This window comes from Nomascus leucogenys, chromosome 5 (genome assembly GCF_006542625.1).
Source record: "Nomascus leucogenys isolate Asia chromosome 5, Asia_NLE_v1, whole genome shotgun sequence".
NCBI lineage: Eukaryota > Metazoa > Chordata > Mammalia > Primates > Hylobatidae > Nomascus > Nomascus leucogenys.
The window spans coordinates 67123234-67151005 of NC_044385.1; the positions used below are offsets into that span (position 1 = coordinate 67123234).

At 40.1% G+C, this 27772-nt stretch overlaps 1 protein-coding gene across 11 annotated transcripts in view; it reads right to left on the reverse strand.

The window, feature by feature from the left end:
* Positions 1-27772, reverse strand: part of LOC100595307 — an 80457-nt gene that overhangs the window by 28931 nt on the left and 23754 nt on the right. For 8 of the 11 annotated variants that reach the window (XR_004030148.1, XR_004030150.1, XR_004030147.1 and 5 more), the window contains exons 5-6: positions 5059-5164; positions 3059-3150 (exon numbers count right to left, since the gene is read on the reverse strand). The exons of 1 other annotated variant lie outside the window; for it this stretch is intronic. Coding sequence is in view for 1 of the 10 variants with exons in the window: in XM_030813311.1 (XP_030669171.1) it covers positions 5059-5164 (106 nt within the window). In the remaining 9 variants the exon portion in view is untranslated. The remainder of the gene's footprint in view (positions 1-3058; positions 3151-5058; positions 5165-27772) is intronic. 2 more of the 11 variants (XR_004030154.1, XM_030813311.1) reach the window with 1 other exon arrangement.

Sequence of the window (27772 nt, forward strand, 5' to 3'; positions counted from 1 at the left end):
TGTGTCATTTGATTTTCATGCGTTAGGGCCTCTTTTGAGAATACATTAAGAAGCGCAATTTTAAAGCTAGCACTGACATTCAAAAAGCAATGTGTAACTCACCAAGGTTTTTTATTTTCTAAATTTAAAAAATAACGGGGGCCTGTAACACTTGGGCGGTGGGCCCACCTGCTCCTCCCAAGGGAGGGGGAGAGCGGGGTCCCCCAGCTCATCATGTTTTATCAGAACTCTTGTGTTTGTCAATGGGATCTTTGGACTTGACCATTGCAGGCTGGTGGATGAAGTGACCAAAGATAGGTCAAGTTTTGGAATGAATGACTTTGAAGCTATACTATTTCTTTGACTCACTCTCCTATAAATAATGGCACCCACAATAAGAAAGGTCTAGGTCCTGCGAAAAACACAAAAGGAGGTACAGACTCAGTAGGCCCCTTCAGGGAGATGTACGCATAAGAAACAATAGTAGAATGGTATATAACTCAATCTGTATAATGAAGACTGGGTGTGCTATTATACACTATTGGGGGCTAGTTAACAGGAGGTGCAGAATGCAAAAATTTCATTGAGGAGGTAAAAATTGAATTGGACATGAAACAGTTTAGATAAAGGAAGAAGGGCTCTGAAAATAGAATCTAGTCCATACAGAGGGAAAAAGACCAGCAATAATGCAAAGTAGAAATTAGAAAAATAGGCCGGGCATGGTGGCTCATGCCTGTAATCCCAACACTTTGGGAGGCCAAGACGGGCAGATCAGGTGATCTGCCCGTCTTGGCCTCCCAAAGTGTTGGGATTACAGGCGTGATCAGCCTGACCAACATGGAGAAACCCTGTCTCTACTAAAAATACAAAAATTAGCCGGGCGTGGTGGCGCATGCCTGTAATCCCAGCTACTTGGGAGGCTGAGGCAGGAGAATCACTTGAACCTGGGAGGCGGAGGTTGCAGTGAGCCAAGATCGCATCATTGCACTCCAGCCTGGGCAATGACAGTGAAACTTCATCTCAAAAAAAAAAAAAAAAAAAAAAAAAAAAAAAAAAAAAAAAAAAAGAAGAAAAAAAGAAATTAGAAAAAACAACCACAAAGAAGGTCAGGCAGTGTGGCTCATGCCTATAATCCCGGCATGTTGTGAGGCTGAGGTGGAAAGGTTGCTCGAGCTGGAGCCCAGGAGTTTGAGACCAGCCTGGGCAACATAGCAAGATCCAGTCTCTACAAAAAATAAAAAAAATTGGGGGATTGCTTGAGCTCAGGAGGTCAAGGCTGCAGTAAGCCATGATCACGCCACTGTGCTACAGCCTTGGGTGACAGAATGAGACCCTGACTCAAGAAAAGAAAAAGGAAAGGAAGAAAGGAAGGAAAGAAAGAAATAACCAAGTAACTAAATAAATTAGAGTTGTGTTCCAAGAGCCAAAGGGGGTGACCCAGTTTATCTGGAATGAAGTCTGTTGGTCAAGCTACTGATGGAGATAAGCTCAGATACTACATTAGGGCTATTACATCTTAAGAGCCCAAGAGCCAAAGAAATAAGAGTGAAGTTGTTGAAGAATATGGTGGGGCATTTCCTATGTGACAAAGATGCCTGATAATTATCACATATAACACTTATTTAGTGATTTATAGTTTACAAAGAAACTTTATATATATTATCTAATTTAATTCCCATAACACTTGAGATGTGATATTTATTTTACAGATAAGGATGTTGAGCCAAAGGTATTAACTGGCTCTGACCATGGGCACACAGTGTGTCTTCTGCTCTACCTACAACTTTCACAATGAGAGCAATATTTCAGGATTCTATACATTGCATTATATAAGGAGAAAGAAAAGGTAAGGAGACCATTGTAGAAATCTGAGCATGAGCAAATGAGGTTCTGGACAGTTAGTGGCAGTGAGAACAGAAAGGAAGGAGAACACAGAAAAATTTCAAAGGCATAATCAACAGGGATTGATAACTAACTGAATTTAGGGAGCCAAGGCAAAGAGAATCAAAACACAGGGCCTGAGTCAGAGAATGCTGGTGCCATTTGCAGAAGCAGAGAAAGCTCATTGATAATTCAGACTGGCTAATGCATTTGAGTTGGAGTGGAAACTGTGCAAGTTGTAGCTCCTGCACCTACAACTCAGTGGGTTCTCATAAACTTCTGTCCAGTAAATGAACAAATAGTCTAAGTAAGGGGAATGAGTCATTCTGCAACCAAGAATAAAGCATTTGCTAAGAACAGAAAGCCAAGGGTCAGGCCTGGGTGAATGCCCTCAGTTGAGAGAGGCCAAAAAAGAGGGGTGGGGGAGTGGGGGGCAATGCAGAGAAGGAAGGAATAGGGTTAGTAACAAGAGAATCTGAGACAAAGGCCTGGGTAGGAAAAGTTTATGGTTATTAGACCCATGAAGGAAGCTTTCTTATTGTTTCAGAAAAGGTATATAGTTTTAGGCATTTCTTCACTGCAGCAAAACATTGACTACCAAGTCCCTTTTGCTTTGGATAAAGAGATTCCTCCCCAGTTGATTCACTCTTGCGTTATTTCTCATAGGGTCATCCCACAGAATGTCTGACTTAGAATCACTTGGGACATTGCTAAGTCTGTAGATTCCTGGCCCCCATTCCAGATTTCCTGAATCATACTTTGGGGGTACAACCTAAGAATGTAAATCTTTACAAGCTCCTCGGTGGTTTTCATGCACACTAAAATTTTAGAATCAGTACTATATAATAAAAGATAAAATGAACAACAAGAGAATATGGCTAAAAATGACCAGATATGTAAATTAAAATCCTTAATACATTCCTGGGAACATGCTCAGCATTTGTGGAAAAGTGAAAGGCAAAGCAACACTGAACAGAAATAAATTCTGGAAAGGACCCTGAAAAAACTGTTTTGAACAAACAGGTTAATTTATCTCTGGTTTGCATCCAAACCCAGTGACACCAAGTTGGATGGTAACCAGAAAGTGTTATGGACTCTCTTTATGGTGAGTGATCGTTTAGGGAGGTAAACATTGCTGCTTGACATTCAGCCTTAAAACAAACATCAGATTTTTTTCAATTCACATGTTTTCTCTTACCTAACAATTTCTCAAATAAGTACAGGAAAAGACAACCTTTTTCTCTATTACTATTTTGACTTTTAGATCAGATCCATCACCTGCTCCAACACCTAAATGAAATTAAAAAGTTAGGTTGGTTAGCACAAAGATCAAAATGTCTCACCAATTAACATCATGGATGAAAAAGAGAAAAAGTTATCCAAGCTAACAATGCATCAATAGTTACTTATTTGGTCTTGCATGGATTTTGTCCTTGAAAGACAAGTCTTCAAGCCTGGTTCTATCTCCTAAAGCAAATTTTATAAGGCTAGAGAGGAGAAAAAAAGTCACATATAGTTCAGCTTTGAAGACTTAGAATCCCATCACTTTATCTTTCCAGAAAAAATATTTAGGGAAGGTAGGCCAGGTACAGTGGCTCACACCACCAAAATCCCAGCACTTTGGGAGGCCGAGGTGGATGGATTAGTTGAGGTCAGGAGTTCGAGACCAGCCTGGTCAACATGGGGAAACCCCATCTCTACTAAAAATACAAAAATTAGCTGGGCATGGTGGCACATGCCTGTAATCCCAGCTACTCAGGAAGCTGAGATAGGAGAATCGCTTGAACCCAGGAGGCGGAGGTTGTAGTGAACCAAGACCGCACCACTGCACTCCAGCCTGGGTAACAGAACAAGATTCTGTCTCCGAAAAAAAAAAAAAAAGAAAGAAAAATTTAGACAAGGTGACTTGCAACCTTTCTTGCTAATATGTTGCTTTCTTCAGACTTCTAATCATAATGATTCTTAAAAATAAATACTGTAGTCTAAACTACTTTGGCCCTGCTTCAAGTCTATTTCCTGATGCAATCCCTATAAAAATATAGGATAGTTATATCCAAAAATTCCCGTGGTGTTCAGCATATATTTACTGACAAAGGCTCTTTTGCCCCTTTTTTTTTTCAATTCAAATGACTCACTTCCTTTGGCATTTCCTCAAAGACTTGGTTTCTCAGCCAATTAATTTTTTATTGCTTTTCTCTCAACTCTACATTAATTTTAATTTAAATATGCACAAAATTAAAGGTAGAGAATTAAAACAAATATTTTAATAAAATAGTGTATTAATTATTCTTGATTGTTCATCTCGTATGCTGTTTTTCTTTTCATTTAATTTTGTTTTCCCTAACACCATGATATTCATTTGTCATTAGAAATCACAGTTTCTTGCCTCAGTTCCCTCTTTCCCATACCAGGTGCAGAACTGCTTTCTATTGATGTCTACCAGAAATCAGTGAAATACAGAACTAAACTCAGAAAGCTAAAAATACTAGGCTGTCTGTGTGGAAACCAGAATCCTGGCACCATGGCACCTATAACACTCAGCACTGGCACCACCTCAGGTCCACAAGCTGGCTGCTCTAAGAGGTTTGCTTTAGGGGTTCAGAAGCATCGCCTCCCTGCTACCTCTCTGGCAGTGGGAGTGGTGAGACTCCATCCCTTCCACACAGACACATCCTGCTTTCCCACCTCCCCTGAGTGTAAGCTGGGAGTGAGAGGGTCGCAGATGGAGGAGAGAGGGGAAAGGGAGAGCCCGGGGTGATGAGAAAAAAATGTGCCTCTAAAAGAAGGTGAGACAATGATATGATATGGAGACACCTCCACCAAGACAAACTCTGAACTGGAGGTGGTTCTGAGAAATAACTAGTCTTGAGGGCACATGGGTCCTCCTCCTCCCTCATCAGAGGCTCACTCTGCCCTGAAAATTCCACCCTGGGTTGAGACCAGAGGAGCAATGAGAACAGGAGAGATGGGAAGGGGATGAAGTCCCCCAGAAGAAGTAGTGAAGAACATCTAAGGGCTGGCAATCGATGGACAATTGCAGGAGGAGGGGCATACGTAAGGAGGAGTTCATGCGTGAGGATATGTAAAAGGACAGATATGAGTTAGGATCATCTGTATATGTAACTATGAGCAAAACCCTCCCAGAGCGGGAACATTGGCCCTCCTGCCCAATTCTCCAATTATACATAAAGCACTTACCATGAATCGAATAAATAATGAATCCTTTTATAAAGAGTATCCTTCTTGGAGGGAGATTCCAGTTGTAGAGATGTTTCACTTGTGCAAAATATCCAACATATCTATTCTGAAAAGCAACAGAAGCCTCACTTTAAGTGGAGATGAAAAGTCTAAAGTCAGCATTCCTATTTTTTTTTTTTTTTGCATAATGCTTGTTAAGGGTAGTAAGTAATTAAGGAAACATTTACTGGATGCCATTATATAACTAGACATTTTGAGGGATGCTGCCTCACAACTATCTACCTTGGGGGAAAAATACTGAATTAAGTGCTATGGGGAAGTAACAAGGGTGGAGCCAGGTCTTGTTTATAGGCTGCTTACGGTTGAGAGGGCAACTAATCAGAACCAACAACAAAACAGTTACAGCGTTAGCAGTGTGCAGATAGAAGCTTAGTTGTGACTGAGTTAGAGGAAGGTTTGTGGTTTGGTGAAGAGCAGCTTGCTGGTCATGAGAGAATGGTATATGTGAAAACTCAAGAGGAATACCTCCATATCTCAGTAGCAGATTTCATGTCATTCTTCTCTTGTTCCTGACAGCTACAATTTCTTCACTTTGCATTTCCCCAATTCTGTTTTCACAAGTAAGCCCTAGAATTCTCTTAGCCTTGTCCTTTCCCTGGGGCAAGCTGTTCACAACTGCTCTCCTTGAATCTTTCTTCAAGGTGTTGAAGAGCTCTCGTACTGAATCAACTGGTTCAGAATTCAAAAGTTGGCCGGGTGCTGTGGCTCACACCTGTAATTCCAACACTTTGGGAGGCCAAGGTGGGTGGATCACTTGAGGTTAGGAGTTTGAGACCAACCTGGCCAACAAGGTGAAACACTGCCTATACTAAAAATACAAAAATTAGCTGTGCATGGTGATGGGCACCTGTAATCCCAATCACTCAGGAGACTGAGGCAGGAAAATTGCTTGAACCCAGGAGGTCGAGGTTGCAGTGAGCTGAGATTGCACCGCTGCACTCCGGTCTGGGCGATAGAGCAAGACTGTCTCAAAAAAAAAAAAAAAGAACTCATAAGTTCACAGACTGTTCCTTACCCATTGGGAAATGTTCATTAAAGTAACTAACTGCCATACTTACTTTAGAAAGGGCCAGTCACGAGGAAGGCTCATGAAAGTTCTTAAGAGTAGATGTAGTCAGTAGAATGGCCCCCAATGCAGGATCAGAATGTGATGGTGTCTGAGAATCACCAGCAGACACAGAGGGCACTCTGTCCTGAGGTCTTGCCAACACAGCTCTCAAACATGCAGCTGAGTCCCTGTGTTGCTTTCTTAGTGATTCAGAAGAGATTCAGTTGCAGCCTTTGGTGTGCTAGTTCTGGACTAAAGTTCGGGAAACCATGCATGACTGCAGGAGAAATGGGGATGGGGAGATGTGTGGGGAGAGTTGAAGGAGCTCCATCTAGCATCCCCTTAGCTCCTGCCACCAGATTCTCCACCTTCCCCTAAAGGCTGCAACCTACCAGGGCCCTCAAGCTGCTTGTGCTCCCATGCTTCCTTCTCCTACAACTTAAAACAACATGGACTTGTAGTAGAAATTAATACAATCAACACATAGGAGCCACTCACTACAAATAAAGAAGATATTATGAGAAAAAGGTGGAAAGATGGGTAGGCCATGGGCTTTGCCTTTAAAAGGGATACAGAAGTCACCACTTCAAATAGCTAGAGAATAATGAAAAGTAACATCGTCCCTAAGAGAAACACAAAGGGCTTAAAGAATTGAAAAAGCAAGAGACTACTTCAGGCTGAGAAGGGAAAGAGACTCCAGGAAAAGGGGCATGAGCAATGGCACAAGGGAATCAAGTGTCCACAGGCTGGGAAACAGCACACAGCCTAAATGTGTTAGAGTGTGGGATGTGTGCATGCACATAGCAGAAGAAAATGTTGGAAAAGTCCAACTGTGGCTCTTGAGTGCCAGGTTGAAACATTTAGTTTATTGTCATTGGCAGTGGGGACATAGTATGGATTTTGAGCATGGAAGTGGCATGATTAGGGCTGCACTTCAGTAAATTCACCTATTACTTTTAGCTTAGGGTCTATGACTATCTTTGTTTTGTTTTTGGCCGGGGTGTGGGAGAAGAGTATCAGTGGATAAGGCTGAGTTCTTCTGGCCCAAACTAAGGGTTTAGGGCCAGTAGTTATAGTGTTCTTCTTTTTTTAAATTTAATTTTATTATTATTATACTTTAAAGTTTTAGGGTACATGTGCACAATGTGCAGGTTTGTTACATATGTATACATGTGCCATGTTGGTGTACTGTACCCATTAACTCGTCATTTAGCATTAGGTATACCTCCTAATGCTATCCCTCCCCCCTCCCCCTACCCCACAACAGTCCCCAGAGTGTGATGTTCTCCTTCCTGTGTCCATGTGTTCTCGTTGTTCAATTCCCACCTATGAATGAGAACATGCGGTGTTTGGTTTTTTGTCCTTGCGATAGTTTGCTGAGAATGATGTTTTCCAGTTTCATCCATGTCCCTACAAAGGACATGAACTCATCATTTTTTATGGCTGCATAGTCTTCCATGGTGTATATGTGCCACATTTTCTTAATCCAGTCTTTCGTTGTTGGACATTTGGGTTCGTTCCAAGTCTTTGCTATTGTGAATAGTGCCGCAATAAACATACGTGTGCATGCGTCTTTATAGCAGCATGATTTATAGTCCTTTGGGTATATACCCAGTAATGGGATGGCTGGGTCAAATGGTATTTCTAGTTCTAGATCCCTGAGGAATCGCCACACTGACTTCCACAATGGTTGAACTAGTTTACAGTCCCACCAACAGTGTAAAAGTATTCCTATTTCTCCACATCCTCTCCAGCACCTGTTGTTTCCTGACTTTTTAATGATCGTCATTCTAACTGGTGTGAGATGGTATCTCATTGTGGTTTTGATTTGCATTTCTCTGATGGCCAGTGATGATGAGCATTTTTTCATGTGTCTGTTGGCTGCATAAATGTCTTCTTTTGAGAAGTGTCTGTTCATATCCTTTGCCCACTTTTTGATGGGGTTGTTTTTTTCTTGTAAATTTGTTTGAGTTCATTGTAGATTCTGGATATTAGGCCTTTGTCAGATGAGTAGGTTGCGAAAATTTTCTCCCATTTTGTAGGTTGCCTGTTCACTCTGATGGTAGTTTCTTTTGCTGTGCAGAAGCTCTTTAGTTTAATTAGATCCCATTTGTCAATTTTGGCTTTTGTTGCCATTGCTTTTGGTGTTTTAGACATGAAGTCCTTGCCCATGCCTATGTCCTGAATGGTATTGCCTAGGTTTTCTTCTAGGAATTTTATGGTTTTAGGTCTAACATGTAAGTCTTTAATCCATCTTGAATTAATTTTTGTATAAGGTGTAAGGAAGGGATCCAGTTTCAGCTTTCTACATATGGCTAGCCAGTTTTCCCAGCACCATTTATTAAATAGGGAATCCTTTCCCCATTGCTTGTTTTTGTCAGGTTTGTCAAAGATCAGATAGTCGTAGATATGCGGCATTATTTCTCGGGGCTCTGTTCTGTTCCATTGATCTATATCTCTGTTGTGGTAACAGTACCATGCTGTTTTGGTTACTGTAGCCTTGTAGTATAGTTTGAAGTCAGGTAGCGTGATGCCTTCAGCTTTGTTCTTTTGGCTTAGGATTGACTTGGCGATGCGGGCTCTTTTTTGGTTCCATATGAACTTTAAAGTGGTTTTTTTCCAATTCTGCGAAGAAAGTCATTGGTAGCTTGATGGGGATGGCATTGAATCTATAAATTATCTTGGGCAGTATGGCCATTTTCACGATATTGATTCTTCCAACCCATGAGCATGGAATGTTCTTCCATTTGTTTGTATCCTCTTTTATTTCATTGAGCAATGGTTTGTTGTTCTCCTTGAAGAGGTCCTTCACATCTCTTGTAAGTTGGATTCCTAGGTATTTTATTCTCTTTGAAGCAATTATGAATGGGAGTTCACTTATGATTTGGCTCTGTTTGTCTGTTATTGGTGTATAAGAATGCTTGTGATTTTTGTACATTGATTTTGTATCCTGAGACTTTGCTGAAGTTGCTTATCAGCTTAAGGAGATTTTGGGCTGAGACGATGGGGTTTTCTAAATATACAGTCATGTCATCTGCAAACAGGGACAATTTGACTTCCTCTTTTCCTAATTGAATACCCTTTATTTCCTTCTCCTGCCTGATTGCCCTGGCCAGAACTTCCAACACTATGTTGAATAGGAGTGGTGAGAGAGGGCATCCCTGTCTTGTGCCAGTTTTCAAAGGGAATGCTTCCAGTTTTTGCCCATTCAGTATGATATTGGCTGTGGGTTTGTCATAGATCGCTCTTACTATTTTGAGATACGTCCCATCAATACCTAATTTATTGAGAGTTTTTAGCATGAAGGGCTGTTGAATTTTGTCAAAGGCCTTTTCTGCATCTATTGAGATAATCATGTGGTTTTTGTCTTTGGTTCTGTTTATATGCTGGATGACATTTATTGATTTGCATATGTTGAACCAGCCTTGCATCCCAGGGATGAAGCCCACTTGATCATGGTGGATAAGCTTTTTGATGTGCTGCTGGATTTGGTTTGCCAGTATTTTATTGAGGATTTTTGCATAAATGTTCATCAAGGATATTGGTCTAAAATTCTCTTTTTTTGTTGTGTCTCTGCCAGGCTTTGGTATCAGGATGATGCTGGTCTCATAAATGAGTTAGGGAGGATTTCCTCTTTTTCTATTGATTGGAATAGTTTCAGAAGGAATGGTACCACCTCCTCCTTGTACCTCTGGTAGAATTTGGCTGTGAATCCATCTGGTCCTGGACTCTTTTTGGTTGGTAAGCTATTGATTATTGCCACAATTTCAGAGCCTGTTATTGGTCTATTCAGAGATTCAACTTCTTCTTGGTTTAGTCTTGGGAGGGTGTATGTGTCGAGGAATTTATCCATTTCTTCTAGATTTTCTAGTTTATTTGCGTAGAGGTGTTTGTAGTATTCTCTGATGGTAGATTGTATTTCTGTGGGATCGGTGGTGATATCCCCTTTCTCATTTTTTATTGGGTTTGTTTGATTCTTCTCTCTTTTCTTCTTTATTAGTCTTGCTAGCGGTCTATCAATTTTGTTGATCTTTTCAAAAACCAGCTCCTGGATTCATTAATTTTTTGAAGGGATTTTGTGTCTCTATTTCCTTCAGTTCTGCTCTGATTTTAGTTATTTCTTGCCTTCTGCTAGCTTTTGAATGTGTTTGCTCTTGCTTTTCTAGTTCTTTTAATTGTGATGTTAAGGTGTCAATTTTTCCTGCTTTCTCATGTGGGCATTTAATGCTATAATAGTGTTCTTCTAACAGGGCCAAGAGTACTTACTCAGCTCCCACCACTTAAAGAAAAACTCACAGCCACATCCAAATCTATTTAAGAATTCCCAACCCACTCTTACTTCAGTTTCAGGGGCAATATAGAAAAGGCAATATAAATGAGAAGCTGTGCACAGCAATGGCTTCAGAGTCTGACATCTAGATTTCAGTCCTTGGTTCAAAAGTTACTTTCTCCGAACCTCAGTTTTCTAATTTATAAGATGAGAATCATAATAGTGCCTACTCATAGAGTTACTGAGAATATTAAATGAGATAGTGAATATATAACTCTTAGAATATATAACTCTCAGCAAAGTCTAGAATGTTGTAAATGCTATAGGATAAACATCCTGGTTTCTGCAATAAACAAATTACAAGTAATAAAAAATGGTGAGAAATCCATGAACTTAGATTCTTAAAAGAGACTTAGGAGACACAGCAACCAAATGAAATGTATGGACTTTGTTTGAATTCTGATTGAAACGAACTAAATTTTTTTTTTTTTTTTTTTTTTTTTTTTTTTTTTTTTGAGACGGAGTCTTGCTCTGTCCCCCAGGCTGGAGTGCAGTGGCGCAATCTCGGCTCACTGCAAGCTCTGCCTCCCGGGTTCACGCCATTCTCCTGCCTCAGCCTCCTGAGTAGCTGGGACTACAGGCGCCCGCCAACACGCCCGGCTAATTTTTTGTATTTTTAGTAGAGACGGGGTTTCACCGTGTTAGCCAGGATGCTCTCGATCTCCTGACCTCGTGATCCGCCCGCCTCGGCCTCCCAAAGTGCTGGGATTACAGGCTTGAGCCACCACGCCCGGCCGAAACGAACTAAATTTTTAAAGATTTTAAGACAATTTTGGAAACAAACATGGATTACAAATTTGAGATTAAGGATTTTTAAGATGTAATATTTTTAGATATGATAAAGAGTATTCAGGTTTTTTTCAGGTTTTTTTGTTGTTGTTGTTAAGAGTCCTTAAATGTCATACTAAAATACCTGTGGGACAAAATGATCTGAGGACTGAAATTTCCTTTAAAATAACCCAGGTTTAGGGAAAGCAAGAGTGGAGAGTGGGCTTAGGGGTGTGAGTAGAGTGGAAAAAGAATGGATGAAATGTGGCTGGTTGCAGGCTGAAATGAGTGTTGCAGCAATGTGATGACTATATGGCGATATACTGTATGATTCTCTGGACTTTTGTATATGATTAAACTTTTCCATAACAAATGTTTTTCTTTTTTTTTTTTCAGATGGAGTCTCACTCTGTCGCCTGGGTTGGAGTGCAGTGGCGCTATCTTAGCTCACTGCAACCTCTGCCTCCTGGGTTCAAGTGATTCTCCTGCTTCAGCCTCCTGAGTAGCTGGGATTACAGGCACCCGCCACTATGACCAACTGATTTTTTGTATTTTTAGTAGAGATGGGGTTTCACCACGTTGGCCAGGCCAGACTCAAACTCCTGACCTCGTGATTCGCCCACCTCGGCCTTCCAAAGTGTTGGGATTACAGGTGTGAGCCACCATGCCCAGCCAACAAATGTTTTTAAAAGACAAAAATAGAATCCCAGCACTTTGGGAGGCCGAGGCAGGCGGATCACGAGGTCAGGAGATCGAGACCACGGTGAAACCCCATCTCTACTAAAAATACAAAAAATTAGCCGGGCGTGGTGGCGGGTGCCTGTAGTCCCAGCTACTCAGAGAGGCTGAGGCAGGAGAATGGCATGAACCCGGGAGGCGGAGCTAGCAGTGAGCAGAGATCGCGCCACTGCACTCCAGCCTGGGTGACAGAGCGAGACTCCGTCTCAAAAAAAAAAAAAAAAAAGAAAAAAATAGAGTAACAGTGTATATTTCATATAGGTGTTATGGGTATTAAATGAGATATTTAAAAGTGCAATACTCTCTGGTATATAAAGAGTTTTTGAAAAGTTTATTTCCCCTTTACTTTTTCTTTTAAAATACACCTCCCCCACAACACACAGAAAAGATACACACACACACACACACACACACACACAAAGTCACCCAAAAACAGTCTTTGTGATGTTCTGCAAGGGTTGAATTGCCCTAGAAAGGGTTTGTGAAAGACTTGGATCTTTTTTATATTGAAATCAAAGGCTGGTGATTTTAGATAAACTTCAGGGTCCTGGAGCCTTAGGTATTGGAGCTTCCTACTTTGGGAAAATAATCAACTCCTGAGCTCTGTAAACAATAACCAGTATAGAATAGAATGCAGGATGCTCTGAGGAGAAGCCAGAGCTCCACCCATCTTGTACCCCCAATGCCCCTACCCCTAAGCCTGAGGAGGGAGCTCAGATTAATGTATACTCTGGGAATCAGCCCATTGCCTGAGGCAACAGAAAGCTCCTCCCAATAAACAAGGATCAAGTATATAGCCAGCAGCACTGGCCACAGCCAGCTCTTACCCATGGCACCTTCTACTGGCTTGTAGGTCAAACTACACACCCAATATAAAACTTTCGGATGGAAGTGCATAGGGCTACAGAAGTAAAGCCAAAACACCCCACCTAGCATGCTTTACAGTCACACCCCTAGGGAGGAGGGAAAGGGAAAGAAGAAGAAGAAGGAGAAGAAAAAAATCATATCATAGGAAAGGAAAGAAAAAAATCCTCCCCAAACAAAAATAATTACAAAAATCAGAAGTGCTAGCATCTCCAGATGAGAAAGACCAGTGCAAGAATTCTGGCACCATGAGAAATCTGAATGTAGTGACACCACCAAAGGATCACACTAGCTCTTTGGCAATGCTTTCTACCAAAATGAAAACTCAGAAATGACAAAGAATTCAAAGCATGGGTTGCAAGGAAGCTCAATGAGATTCAAGGTTGAAATCAACAAAAAGAAACTTCTAAATCAACCCAGGAAATGAAGGAAGAGATAAACATCTTAATAAGAAATTAATCAGAACTTCTGGAATTAAAAAACTCACTTAAGGAATTTCAAAATACAATTGAAAGCTTTATCAATAGACTGGACCAAGTAGAAAACATAAATTCAGAGCTTGAAAACTGGTCTTTTGAACTAATCCAGTCTGACAAAAATAAAGAAAAAAGATTTTTAAAAAGTGAAGAAAGGCTTTCAGAAATATGAGATTATGTAAAGTGACCAAACCTACGAATTACTGGCATTCCCTAGAGAGAAGGAGAAAAAGAAAACAACCTGGAAAACATATTTGATGGAATAATTCAAGAAAATTTCTTGAATCTTGCTAGAAAGGTAGACAGCTAGATACAATAAAGCCAGAGAGCACCTGTGAGATACTATAAAAAATGAACATTACCAAGGCATATACTCACCAGACTGTCCAAGGTTGTCGTTAAAGAAAAAATTCTAAAGGCACTAGAGAAAAAGGCCAGATCACATACAAAGGGAGCCCCATCAGGATAAGAGCAGACTGTTCAGCAGAAACCTTACAAGCCAGGAGAGATTGCGGGGTCTATTTTCAGAATTCTTAAAGAAAATAAATTATAATCAAAAGATTCATATCCTGCCAAACTGAGCTTCATGAATGAAGGAGAAATAAAAAACATTTTTCCAGAGAAGCAAGTGCCAAGAGAATTCATTACCACTAGACCAGTCTTACAAGAGATACCTAAGGGAGTTCTAAACATGGAAATGAAAGAATGATACCTGCTATCATAAAAACACACCTAAGTACATAGCTCACAGACCCTATACAACAACCACACAACAGAAAGTACAAAGCAACCAACTAACAATTTCATGATAGGGTAAAAAGCTCACAGGTCAATATTAACCTTGAATGGTAAATGGTTTGAACACCCAACTTAAAAGTCACACAGTGACAAGTTGGATTTAAAAAAAAACAAAACCCTTCTGTTTGCTGTCTTCAAGAGACCCATTTCACATGTAACAACACCAATAGATTCAAAGTAAAGGACTGAAGAAAGATCTATCACACAAACAAAACACAAAAAAGAGCAGGGGTCACTATTCCTAAAACAGATAAAACAGGCTTTAAGCCAACAATAGTAAAAAAGGACAAAGAAGAGCATTACATAATGATAAGGAGTTCAATTCAACAAGAAGCCTTAACTATCCTAAATATATATGCACCTAACATTGGCTCACCCAAGTTAATAAAACGGATACTTCAAGACCTGTGAAAACAGCCACACAACAATAGTCAGGGGACTTCAACACCCACTGATAACGTTACACAGATCATTAAGACAGAAAACGAAAAAAGAAATTAACTTTGGACTTAAATTCAATACTTGACCAATTGCACCTAATAGAAATCTAAAGAACAATTCAACCATCAACCACAGAATATACATTCTTCTCATTTGCATGCCGAACAAATTTCAAGATCAACCACATGTTCCACCATGAAGGAGGCCTCAATAAATTAAAAAAAAAATTGAAATCATACCAACCATTCTTTTGGACCACAGTTGAATAAAAATAGAAACCAACACCAAGAAGATCTCTGAAAACCACACAACTACATGGAAATTAAGCAACTTGCTCCTGAATGACTCTTGGGTAAACGATAAAATTAAGGCAGAAATAAAAAAATTATTTGAGGAGGTTGGTTCCAAGATGGCCGAATAGGAATAGCTCCCAGCGTGACCGACGCAAGATGGGTGAATTCTGCATTTCCAACTGAGGTACGTGGTTCATCTCACTGGGACTTGTCACAGTGGGTGCTACCCACAGAGGCTGAGCCAAAGCAGGGCGGGGCATTGCCTCACCTGGGAAGTGCAAGGAGTCAGAATATTTCCCTTTCCTAGCCAAGGGAAGCTGTGACAGACTGTACCGGGAAAATTGGGACACTGACACCTAAATACTGTGCTTTTCCAATGGTCTTAGCAAACAGCACACCAGGAGATTATATCCCGTGCTTGGCTCAGTGGGTCCCACGTCCATGGAGCCTTGCTCACTACTAGCACAGCAGTCTGAGATCAAACTGTGAGGTGGCAAGCCTGGCTAGGGGAGGAGCATCTGCCATTGCTGAGGCTTGAGTAGGTAAACAAAGAGGTGCGGAAGCTTGAACTGGGTGGAGCCCACTGCAGCTCAAGGTGGCCCACCTGCTTCTGTAGACCTCACCTCTGGGGGCAGGGCATAGCTGAACAAAAGGCAGCAGAAACTTCTGCAGACATAAACGTCCCAGTCTGACAGCTCTGAAGAGAGCAGTGGTTCTCCCAGCACAGTGTTTGAGCTCTGAGAACCAACAGTTTGCCTCCTCAAGTGGGTCCCTGACCCCCGTGTAGCCTAACTTGGAGACACCTCCCAGTAGGAGCTGACTGACACCTCATAGAGCCGGGTGCTCCTCTGAGACGAAGTTTCCAGAGGAAGGATCAGGCAGCAATATTTGCTGTTCTGCAATATTTGCTATTCTGCAGCCTCTGCTGGTGATACCCAGGAAACAGCGTCTGGAATGGACCTCCAGCAAACTCCAACAGACCTGCAGCTGAGGGACCTGACTGTTAGAAGGAAAAGTAACAAACAGAAAGGAATAGCATCAACATCAACAAAAAGGACATTCACTCTGATGGTAGTTTCTTTTGCTGTGCAGAAGCTCTTTAGTTTAATTAGATCCCATTTGTCAATTTTGGCTTTTGTTGCCATTGCTTTTGGTGTTTTAGACATGAAGTCCTTGCCCACGCCTATGTCCTGAATGGTATTGCCTAGGTTTTCTTGTAGGATTTTAATGGTTTTAGGTCTAACATTTAAGTCTTTAATCCATCTTGAATTAATTTTTGTATAAGGTGTAAGGAAGGGATCCAGTTTCAGCTTTCTACATATGGCTAGCCAGTTTTCCCAGCACCATTTATTAAATAGGGAATCCTTTCCCCATTGCTTGTTTCTGTCAGGTTTGTCAAAGATCAGATAGTTGTAGATATGCGGCATCATTTCTGAGGGCTCTGTTCTGTTCCATTGATCTATATCTCTATTGTGGTACCAGTACCATGCTGTTTTGGTTACTGTAGCCTTGTAGTATAGTTTGAAGTTAGGTAGCGTGATGCCTCCAGCTTTGTTCTTTTGGCTTAGGATTGACTTGGCGATGCGGGCTCTTTTTTGGTTCCATATGAACTTTAAAGTAGTTTTTTCCAATTCTGTGAAGAAAGTCATTGGTAGCTTGATGGGGATGGCATTGAATCTATAAATTACTTTGGGCAGTATGGCCATTTTCACGATATTGATTCTTCCAACCCATGAGCATGGAATGTTCTTCCATTTGTTTGTATCCTCTTTTATTTCATTGAGCAGTGGTTTGTAGTTCTCCTTGAAGAGGTCCTTCACATCCCTTGTAAGTTGGATTCCTAGGTATTTTATTCTCTTTGAAGCAATTGTGAATGGGAGTTCACTCATGATTTGGCTCTCTGTTTGTCTGTGATTGGTGTACAAGAATGCTTGTGATTTTTGTACATTGATTTTGTATGCTGAGACTTTTGCTGAAGTTGCTAATCAGCTTAAGGAGATTTTGGGCTGAGACAGTGGGATTTTCTAGATATACAATCATGTCATCTGCAAACAGGGACAGTTTGACTTCCTCTTTTCCTAATTGAATACCCTTTATTTCCTTCTCCTGCCTGATTGCTCTGGCCAGAACTTCCAGCGCTATGTTGAATAGGAGCAGTGAGAGAGGGCATCCCTGTCTTGTGCCAGTTTTCAGAGGGAATGCTTCCAGTTTTTGCCCATTCAGTATGATATTGGCTGTGGGTTTGTCGTATATAGCTCTTATTATTTTGAGATACGTCCCATCAATACCTAATTTATTGAGAGTTTTTAGCATGAAGGGTTGTTGAATTTTATCAAAGGCCTTTTCTGCATCTATTGAGATAATCATGTGGTTTTTGTCTTTGGTTCTGTTTATATGCTGGATTACATTTATTGATTTGCGTATGTTGAACCAGCCTTGCATCCCAGGGATGAAGCCCACTTGATCATGGTGTATAAGCTTTTTGATGTGCTGCTGGATTTGGTTTGCCAGTATTTTATTGAGGATTTTTGCATCCATGTTCATCAAGGATATTGGTCTAAAATTCTCTTTTTTGGTTGTGTCTCTGCCTGGCTTTGGTATCAGGATGATGCTGGCTTCATAAAATGTGTTAGGGAGGATTCCCTCTTTTTCTATCGATTGGAATAGTTTCAGAGGGAATGGTACCAGTTCCTCCTTGTACCTCTGGTAGAATTCAGCTGTGAATCCAACAGGTCCTGGACTCTTTTTGGTTGGTAAGCTATTGATTATTGCCACAATTTCAGAACCTGTTATTGGTCTATTCAGAGATTCGACTTCTTCCTGATTTAGTCTTGGGAGGGTGTATTTGTCGAGGAATTTATCTATCTCTTCTAGATTTTCTAGTTTATTTGCATAGAGGTGTTTGTAGTATTCTCTGATGGTAGATTGTATTTCTGTGGGATTGGTGGTGATATCCCCTTTTTCATTTTTTATTGCATCTATTTGATTCTTCTCTCTTTTCTTCTTTATTAGTCTTGCTAGCGGTCTATCAATTTTGTTGATCTTCTCAAAAAACCAGCTCCTGGATTCATTAATTTTTTGAAGGGTTTTTTGTGTCTCTATTTCCTTCAGTTCTGCTCTGATTTTAGTGATTTCTAGCCTTCTGCTAGCTTTTGAATGTGTTTGCTCTTGCTTTTCTAGTTCTTTTAATTGTGATGTTAGGGTGCCAATTTTGGATCTTTCCTGCAGAATGGGAGAAAATTTTTGCAACCTACTCATCTGACAAAGGGCTAATAGCCAGAATCTACAATGAACTCAAACAAATTTACAAGAAAAAAACAAACAACCCCATCAAAAGGTGGGCAAAGGACATGAACAGACACTTCTCAAAAGAAGACATTTATGCAGCCAAAAAACACATGAAGAAATGCTCATCATCGCTGGCCATCAGAGAAATGCAAATCAAAACCACAGTGAGATACCATCTCACACCAGTTAGAATGGCCATCATTAAAAAAACAGGAAACAACAGGTGCTGGAGAGGATGTGGAGAAATAGGAATACTTTTACACTGTTGGTGGGACTGTAAACTAGTTCAACCATTGTGGAAGTCAGTGTGGCGATTCCTCAGGGATCTAGAACTAGAAATACCATTTGACTCAGCCATCCCATTACTGGGTATATACCCAAAGGACTATAAATCATGCTGCTATAAAGACACATGCACACGTATGTTTATTGCGGCACTATTCACAATAGCAAAGAGTTGGAACCAACCCAAATGTCCAACAACGATAGACTGGATTAAGAAAATGTGGCACATATATACCATGGAATACTATGCAGCCATAAAAAATGATGAGTTCGTGTCCTTTGTAGGGACATGGATGAAACTGGAAAACATCATTCTCAGTAAACTATCGCAAGGACAAAAAACCAAACACCACATGTTCTCACTCATAGGTGGGAATTGAACAATGAGAACTCATGGACACAGGAAGGGGAACATCACATTCCAGGGACTGTTGTGGGGTGGGGGAGGGGGGGAGGGACAGCATTAGGAGATATACCTAATGCTAAATGACGAGTTAATGGGTGCAGGAAATCAACATGGCACATGGATACATATGTAACAAACCTGCACATTGTGCACATGTACCCTGAAACCTAAAGTATAATGAAAAACAAAAAACAAAAAAACAGAAGGCAAAAAAAACAAAAAACAACAACAAAAAAAAAACAAAAAGGACATTCACACCAAAACCCCATCTGTAGGTCACCATCATCAAAGACCAAAGGTAGATAAAACCACAAAGATGGGGAGAAAGCAGAGCAGAAAAGCTGAAAATTCTAAAAACCAGAGTGTCCCTTCTCCAAAGGATTGCAGCTCCTCACCAGCAATGGAACAAAGCTGGATAGAAAATGACTTTGACGAGTTGACAGAAGTAGGCTTCAGAAAGTTGGTAATAAAAAAGTTCTCTGAGCTGAAGGAGGATGTTCAAACCCATCACAAGGAAGCTAAAAACCTTAAAAAAAGACTAGATGAATGGCTAACTAGAATAAACAGCATAGAGAAGATCTTAAATGACCTGATGGAACTGAAAATCATGGCACGAGAACTATGTGATACATGCACAAGCTTCAGTAGCCAATTCAATCAAGTGGAAGAAAGGGTATCAGCGATTAGAGATCAAATTAATGAAGAGAAGTTTAGAGAAAAAAGAGTAAAAATAAATAAACAAAGCCTCCAAGAAATATGGGACTATGTGAAAAGACCAAATCTACCTCTGATTGGTGTACCTGAAAGTGAAAGTGACAGGGAGAATGGAACCAAGCTGGAAAATACTCTTCAGGATATTGTCCAGGAGAACTTCCCCAACCTAGCAAGGCAGGCCAACATTCAAACTCAGGAAATACAGAGAACACCACAAAGATACTCCTCGAGAAGAGCAACCCCAAGACACATAATTGTCAGACTCACCAACATTGAAATGAAGGAACAAATGTTAAGGGCAGCCAGAGAGAAAGATCGGGTTACCCACAAAGAGAAGCCTATCAGACTAACAGCGGATCTCTTGGCAGAAACTCTACAAGCCAGAAGAGAGTGGGGGCCAATATTCAACATTCTTAAAGAAAAGAATTTTCAACCCAGAATTTCATATCCAGTCAAACTAAGCTTCATAAGTCAAGGAGAGATAAAATCCTTTACAGACAAGCAAATGCTGAGAGATTTTGTCACCACCAGGCCTGCCTTACAAGAGCTCCTGAAGGAAGCACTGAACATGGAAAGGAACAATGAGTACCAGCCACTGCAAAAACATGCCAAATTGTAAAGACCATCGATACTAGGAAGAAACTGCATCAACTAACGGGCAAAATAACCAGCTAACATCATAATGACAGGATCAGATTCACACCTAACAATATTAACCTTAAATGTAAATGGGCTAAATGCCCCAATTAAAAGACACAGATTGGCAAATTGGATAAAGAGTCAAGACCCATCAGTTTGCTGTATTCAGGAGACCCATCTCATGTTCAGAGACACACATAGGCTCAAAATAAAGGGGTGGAGGAAGATCTACCAAGCAAATGGAAAGCAAAAAAAAAGCAGGGGTTGCATTCCTAGTCTTTGATAAAACAGACTTTAAACCAACAAAGATCAAAAGAGACAAAGAAGGCCATTACATAATGGTAAAGGGATCAATTCAACAAGAAGAGCTAACTATCCTAAATATATATGCAGCCAATACAGGAGTACCCAGATTCATAAAGCAAGTCCTTAGAGACCTACAAAGAAACTTAGACTCCCACACAATAATAATGGGAGACCTTAACACCCCACTGTCAATATTAGACAGATTAATGAGACAGAAGGTTAACAAGGATATCCAGGACTTGAACTCAGCTCTGCACCAGCAGACTTAATAGACATCTACAGAATTCTCCATCCCAAATCAACAGAATATACATTCTTCTCAGCACCACATCACACTTATTCCAAAATTGACTACATAGCTGCAAGTAAAGCACTCCTCCGCAAATGTAAAAGAAGAGAAATTATAAAACACTGTCTCTCAGACCACAGTGCAATCAAATTAGAATTCAGGATTAAGAAACTCACTCAAAACTGCACAACTACATGGAAACTGAGCAACCTGCTCCTGAATGACTACTGGGTACATAACGAAATGAAGGCAGAAATACAGATGTTCTTTGAAACCAATGAGAACAAAGACACAACATACCAGAATCTCTGGGACACATTTAAAGCAGTGTGTAGAGGGAAATGCATAGCACTAAATGCCCACAAGAGAAATCAGGAAAGATCTAAAATCGACACCCTAACATCACAATGAAAAGAACTAGAGAAGCAAAAGCAACCAAATTCAAAAGCTAGCAGAAGGCAAGAAATAACTAAGATCAGAGCACAACTGAGGGAGATAGAGACATAAAAAATCCTTCAAAAAATCAATTAATCCAGGAACTGGTTTTTTGAAAAGATCAACAAAATTGATAGACCGCTAGCAAGACTAATAAGAGAGAAGAATCAAATAGATGCAATAAAAAATGATGAAGGGGATATCAACACTGATCCCACAGAAATACAAACTACCATCAGAGAATACTATAAACACCACTATGCAAATAAACTAGAAAATCTAGAAGAAATGGATAAATTCCTGGACACATACACCCTCCCAAGACTAAACCAGGAAGACATCGAATCCCTAAATAGACCAATAACAGGCTCTGAAATTGAGGCAATAATTAATAGCCTACCAATCAAAAAAAGTCCAGGACCAGATGGATTCACAGCCGAATTCTACCAGAGGTACAAAGAGGAGCTGGTACCATTCCTTCTGAAACTATTCCAATCGATAGAAAAAGGGGGAATCCTCCCTAACTCATTTTATGAAGCCAGCATCATCCTGGTACCAAAGCCTGGCAGAGACACAACAGAAAAAGAGAATTTTAGACCAATATCCTTGATGAACATGGATGCAAAAACCCTCAATAAAATACTGTCAAACTGAATCCAGCAGCACATCAAGAAGCTTATTCACCATGATCAAATGGGCGTCATCCCTGGGATGCAAGGCTGGTTCAACATACGCAAATCAATAAACGTAATACAGCATATAAACAGAACCAAAGACAAAAACCACATGATGATCTCAATAGATGCAGAAAAGGCCTTTGACAAAATTCAACAGCCCTTCATGCTAAAAACTCTCAATAAATTAGGTATTGATGGGATGTATCTCAAAATAATAAGAGCTATTTATGACAAACCCACAGCCAATATCATACTGAATGGGCAAAAACTGGAAGCATTCCCTTTGAAAACTGGCACAAGACAGGGATGCCCTCTCTCACCACTCCTATTCAACATAGTGTTGGAAGTTCTGGCCAGGGCAATCAGGCAGGAGAAAGAAATAAAGGGTATGCAATTAGGAAAAGAGGAAGTCAAATTGTCCCTGTTTGCAGATGACATGATTGTATATTTAGAAAACCCCATCGTCTCAGCCCAAAATCTCCTTAAGCTGATAAGCAACTTCAGCAAAGTCTCAGGATACAAAATCAATATGCAAAAATCACAAGCATTCTTATTCACCAATAACAGACAAACAGAGAACCAAATCATGAGTGAACTCCCATTCACAATTGCTTCAAAGGGAATAAAATACCTAGGAATCCAACTTAAGGGATGTGAAGGACCTCTTCAAGGAGAATTACAAACTACTGCTCAATGAAATAAAAGAGGACACAAACAAATGGAAGAACATTCCATGCTCATGGATAGGAAGAATCAATATCGTGAAAATGGCCATACTGCCCAAGGTAATTTATAGATTCAATGCCATCCCCATCAAGCTACCAACGACTTTCTTCACAGAATTGGAAAAAACTACTTTAAAGTTCATGTGGAACCAAAAAAGAGCCCGCATTGCCAAGTCAATCCTAAGCCAAAAGAACAAAGCAGGAGGCACCACACTACATGACTTCAAACTGTACAACAAGGCTACAGTAACCAAAATAGGATGCTACCAAAACAGAGATATCGACCAATGGAACAGAACAGAGCCCTCAGAAATAAAACCACACATCTACAACCATCTGATCTTTGACAAACCTGACAAAAACAAGAAATGGGGAAAGGATTCCCTATTTTAGAAATGGTGCTGGGAAAACTGGCTAGCCATATGTAGAAAGCTGAAACTGGATCCCTTCCTTACACCTTATACAAAAATTAATTCAAGATGGATTAAAGATTTAAATGTTAAACCTAAAACCATATAATCCCTAGAAGAAAACCTAGGCAATACCATTCAGGACATAGGCATGGGCAAGGACTTCATGTCTAAAACACCAAAAGCAATGGCAACAAAAGCCAAAATTGACAAATAGGATCTAATTAAACTAAAGAGCTTCTGCACGGCAAAAGAAATTACCATCATAGTGAACAGGCAAGCTACAGAATGGGAGAAAATTTTTGCAATCTATCCATCTGACAATGGGCTAATATCCAGAATCTACAAAGAACTTAAACGAATTTACAAGAAAAAAATCAAACAACACCATCAAAAAGTGGGCAAAGGAAATGAACAGACACTTCTCAAAAGAAGACATTTATGCAGCCAACAGACACATGAAAAAATGCTCATCACCACTGGCCATCAGAGAAATGCAAATCAAAACCACAATGAGATACCATCTCACACCAGTTAGAATGGCGATCATTAAAAAGTCAGGAAACAACAGGTGCTGGAGAGGATGTGGAGAAATAGGAACACTTTTACACTGTTGGTGGGACTGTAAACTAGTTCAACCATTGTGGAAGACAGTGTGGCGATTCCTCAGGGATCTAGAACTAGAAATACCATTTGACCCAGCCATGCCATTACTGGGTATATACCCAAAGGATTATAAATCATGCTGCTATAAAGACACATGCACATGTATGTTTATTGCAGCACTATTCACAATAGCAAAGACTTGGAACCAACCAAAATGTCCATCAATGATAGACTGGATTAAGAAAATGTGGCACATATACACCATGGAATACTATGCAGCCATAAAGAATGATGAGTTCATGTCCTTTGTAGGGACGTGGATGAACCTGGAAACCATCATTCTGAGCAAACTATTGCAAGGACAGAAAACCAAACACTGCATGCTCTCATGCATAGGTGGGAATTGAACAATGAGAACACTTGGACACAGGGTGGGGAACACCACACACCGGGGCCTGTCATGGGGTGGGGGGAGGGGGGAGGGATAGCATTAGGAGATACACCTAATGTAAATGACGAGTTAATGGGTGCAGCACACCAACATGGCACATGTATACACATGTAAGAAACCTGCATGTTGTGCACATGTACCCTAGAACTTAAAGTATAATAATAAAAAAAAATCCGATTCTAAAATAATTACTGCGTTTACATGTGCATTCATCTGTTTTGCAGTGGAGAAACATTTCACTGTATAAACATAATACAATGAATGCTAACATTTTCGTATTCATTCATTCAACAAATAATTACTAAACACCTAATATAAGATAGTATAGTCCTCAAGACTGTGGGGGATTTTTATTTTATTTGTAGAGAAAAGGGGCTTGCTCTGTCTCCCAGGCTGGAATGCAGTGGAAGGATCATAGCTCACTGAAGCCTTGAACTTCTAGGCCCAAGTGATCCTCCGGTCTCAGCTTCCCAAGTAGCTGGGACTGTAGACATATGCCACCACTCTCAGCTAATTTTTCTATTTTTTGTAGAGACAGGGTCTCACTATGTTGCCCAGGCTGGTCTGAAACTCCTCGCCTCAAGCCATTCTCCTACCTTGGCCTCCCAAAGTGCTAGGATTACAGGCATGAGCCACCATACCCGGCTGGATTTTTAAAACATTAAAGACAGATCTTCGGCCATTTGGAAGTCTGTGAGATACTTTAAGAAAGTTACCAAAGTTCTAAATAAATAAATTTGCTAAAAGCTCAGGAGAGGCCACACCTGACTATGAAGAGGAAAGGCTTTATACACCCGTAAGAGCTTTGGAGGGTAGAAGCATTTGCAAGAGTGAAGGGGTGGGTCTCCAGAGGCACAGGGAATGGCCTAACTGGAGCACTTGGGTATGAAAAGACACTGCATAGAGGGGTATGGAGAAGCCCAATTTGCCTCAAGTCCAGGACTTGACTTTTAAAAAAAATCAGAGCAGTGAAAAATACAGATAAAAAAGACGCAGAGCTGTGCACGGTGGCTCACGCCTGTAATCCCAACACTTCGGGAGGCTGAGGCAGGCTGATCACCTGAGATTGGGAGTTCGAGACCAGCCTGACCAACATGGAGAAACCCCATATCTACTAAAAATACAAAATCAACTGGGCGTGGTGGCGCATGCCTGTAATCCCAGCTACTCAGGAGGTTGAAGCAGGAGAATCGCTTGAACCCGGGAGGCGGAGGTTGTGGTGAGCCAAGATCATGCCATTGCACTCCAGCCTGGGGCAACAAGAGCAAAACACTGTCTCAAAAAAAAAAAAAAAAAAAAGAAACAGAAGTTAAGAACTTCTGAATGCTAGACTAAGTTTACTTATTAAAATTAAAAATTAATAGCATCCTAATAGCATCTTTTACTCTCTAATCAAGGCTAGTCCCGAGTCTATCCTTACCCCTAAACACACAATCACATAGCATTTATATCTACCTTTTGTTTTCTTTATTCAAATAATGCTCCCACCTCTGTTTTTACGTGGCTAAAATCAGCATTTTTAATGCAAATATTAAAGTAAGCACTATAACATTATATAAAATAGTTTAAATGAAGAATTGAATTAGAATGTTATATTCTAATTTTTTCTATGAAAAGAATCATTAGTTTTGCAAAAAGAATTTAAAAATCAAAAGGCAGACTTAACAAAAAGAGAAGCCCATTCACCCCTAGGTTCTTTGACTTCTTTTTATCAGATGATTATACCATCTGCCTTTATCAAAAAAACCTTCCAAATTTGCACCTTAAAATACTCTAACAAAGTGCTAACATAGGGAAAACTGCCAACATTTTTAATTAGACATCAAGTGATGGTATACGTATGTGGGGTATGTGGTCTCAAGTGTTTATTTTCTTTAGGAGCAAAGAAATGTAATAAACAATTGTTTTCATAATAAGAAAAATATGAAACCATGTCACTGGGATAAGGGTGGAGTATAGTATCTTTCATGTAATTTACATGTTTAAACTCTATGTACATAAAAACAAATATTTCATAAGAATCTCTAGAATTCCCTAAAGTAAACTATGATTTTTTTTTTTTGAGACAGAGTCTGTCACCCAGGCTGGAGTGCAGTGGTGTGATCTCGGCTCACTGCAACCTCTGCCCTCCGGGTTCAAGTGATTCTCCTGCCAGCCTCCTGAGTAGCTCGGATTACAGGCATGAGCCACTGTGCCCAGCTAATTTTTTATAAAATAATATACCACCAATATTTTCTCATACACGGTATTAAGTGATAGTACTCTGATTACTTTAAGGTGTCACTTCTGGTATATTTATCAAAAGGAGACAGAAATCCAATAGCTTGCAATGACACAGCAACAGTTACTGAAAAGAACTGTTAATATTATCTGAAAGATTAAAATTGCATCTTGCTCCTTTAATTTTCAACTCATCTTAAAAATGAGGGCCTGAAAAGTACTGTGTTCATCACCACACTAAACCTGGCCACAGGGCACCCTATATTCAAACTTCATGTTCCTGTAACTATGTACACATTGTCTGTAAAAAGTCCCTTGTTTCACCTGAAAAGCAGCACAGACTAGCATTCACATCTACTGAAAGCCATCATGACCTATGTAATTGTGCATTATGAACAAAGAGGCCTTTATAAAGCCAAAGGCAAAGCTCTTAGTAACAACCTGTTTCAGCTGAGACAAGCTGACCTCCACTTTTGAAATTATACTTAATCATTCACCAAAATAGCTGCATGTAATAAACCACTTAAAGCAGCTTTTTTAAAAAAGGTAAAGGGGGTCGCGTGCAGTGGCTCACACCTGTAATCCTGGCACTTTGGGAGGCTGAAGTGGAAGGATCACTTGAGCTCAGGTAGTTGAGATGGCAGTGAGCCATGACAGTGCCACTGCACTCCAGCATTGGCAACAGAGTAAGACCCTGTCTCCCCCAGCAAAAAAAAAAAAAAAAAAAAAAAAGGTGGGGGAGAGAAGGGAGGGGCTAATTTTCTATGAATTCCCTTTTACACTTAATTCACTTTCAATGCTTGTACTTTCAAATGTTTCAATGTTTTTAAAAATGAAGTTTTAAGTCTTGATTCTGGCAGATAGTTCTAGAATTAGCACTAGTCCAATTTCAGAGGTTTTTATTGCAACCATTAAGAAACCATTCTATTTTAATTTAAGTCAAAAATACTTTAAAAGTTAACTTAAAACTTTGGTCATTTGCTTGAATGTTGTTCTCATATGTACCGGGAAGGCTCTCAAGGTGTTAATATCCCAAAAGAGTATTCACAGGTTATCAATAAGAATCCCTACTGTGCTGGATCATTAGTTCTCAACATTATATGTATTACCATCCACCTCTAAAGTCTCCTCTGCATAGCACAGAGTTTACTTTTTTCCAATGAAAGAAACTTCAAAATTAAAGAGATGTCATTACTCTTAAGCAATCATGATATCCAGACACCACCATCTTAAGTGGTTAGTAAGATCCCACTTACCACCACAGGCTAACATGAAGGGATCGTTCCCAGAGACTAAAGTGCCGGGGCAATTTATTGGCAAACTTTTGAGAACCATACACTTCAAGACTGTACTCATTAAATAATTGCTTCCCTGATCTTCAGAATGCAACCTTCCCAACATACTCTTACTGAGCTCTTTGCACATTTAATTGTTACATCAAATTCCT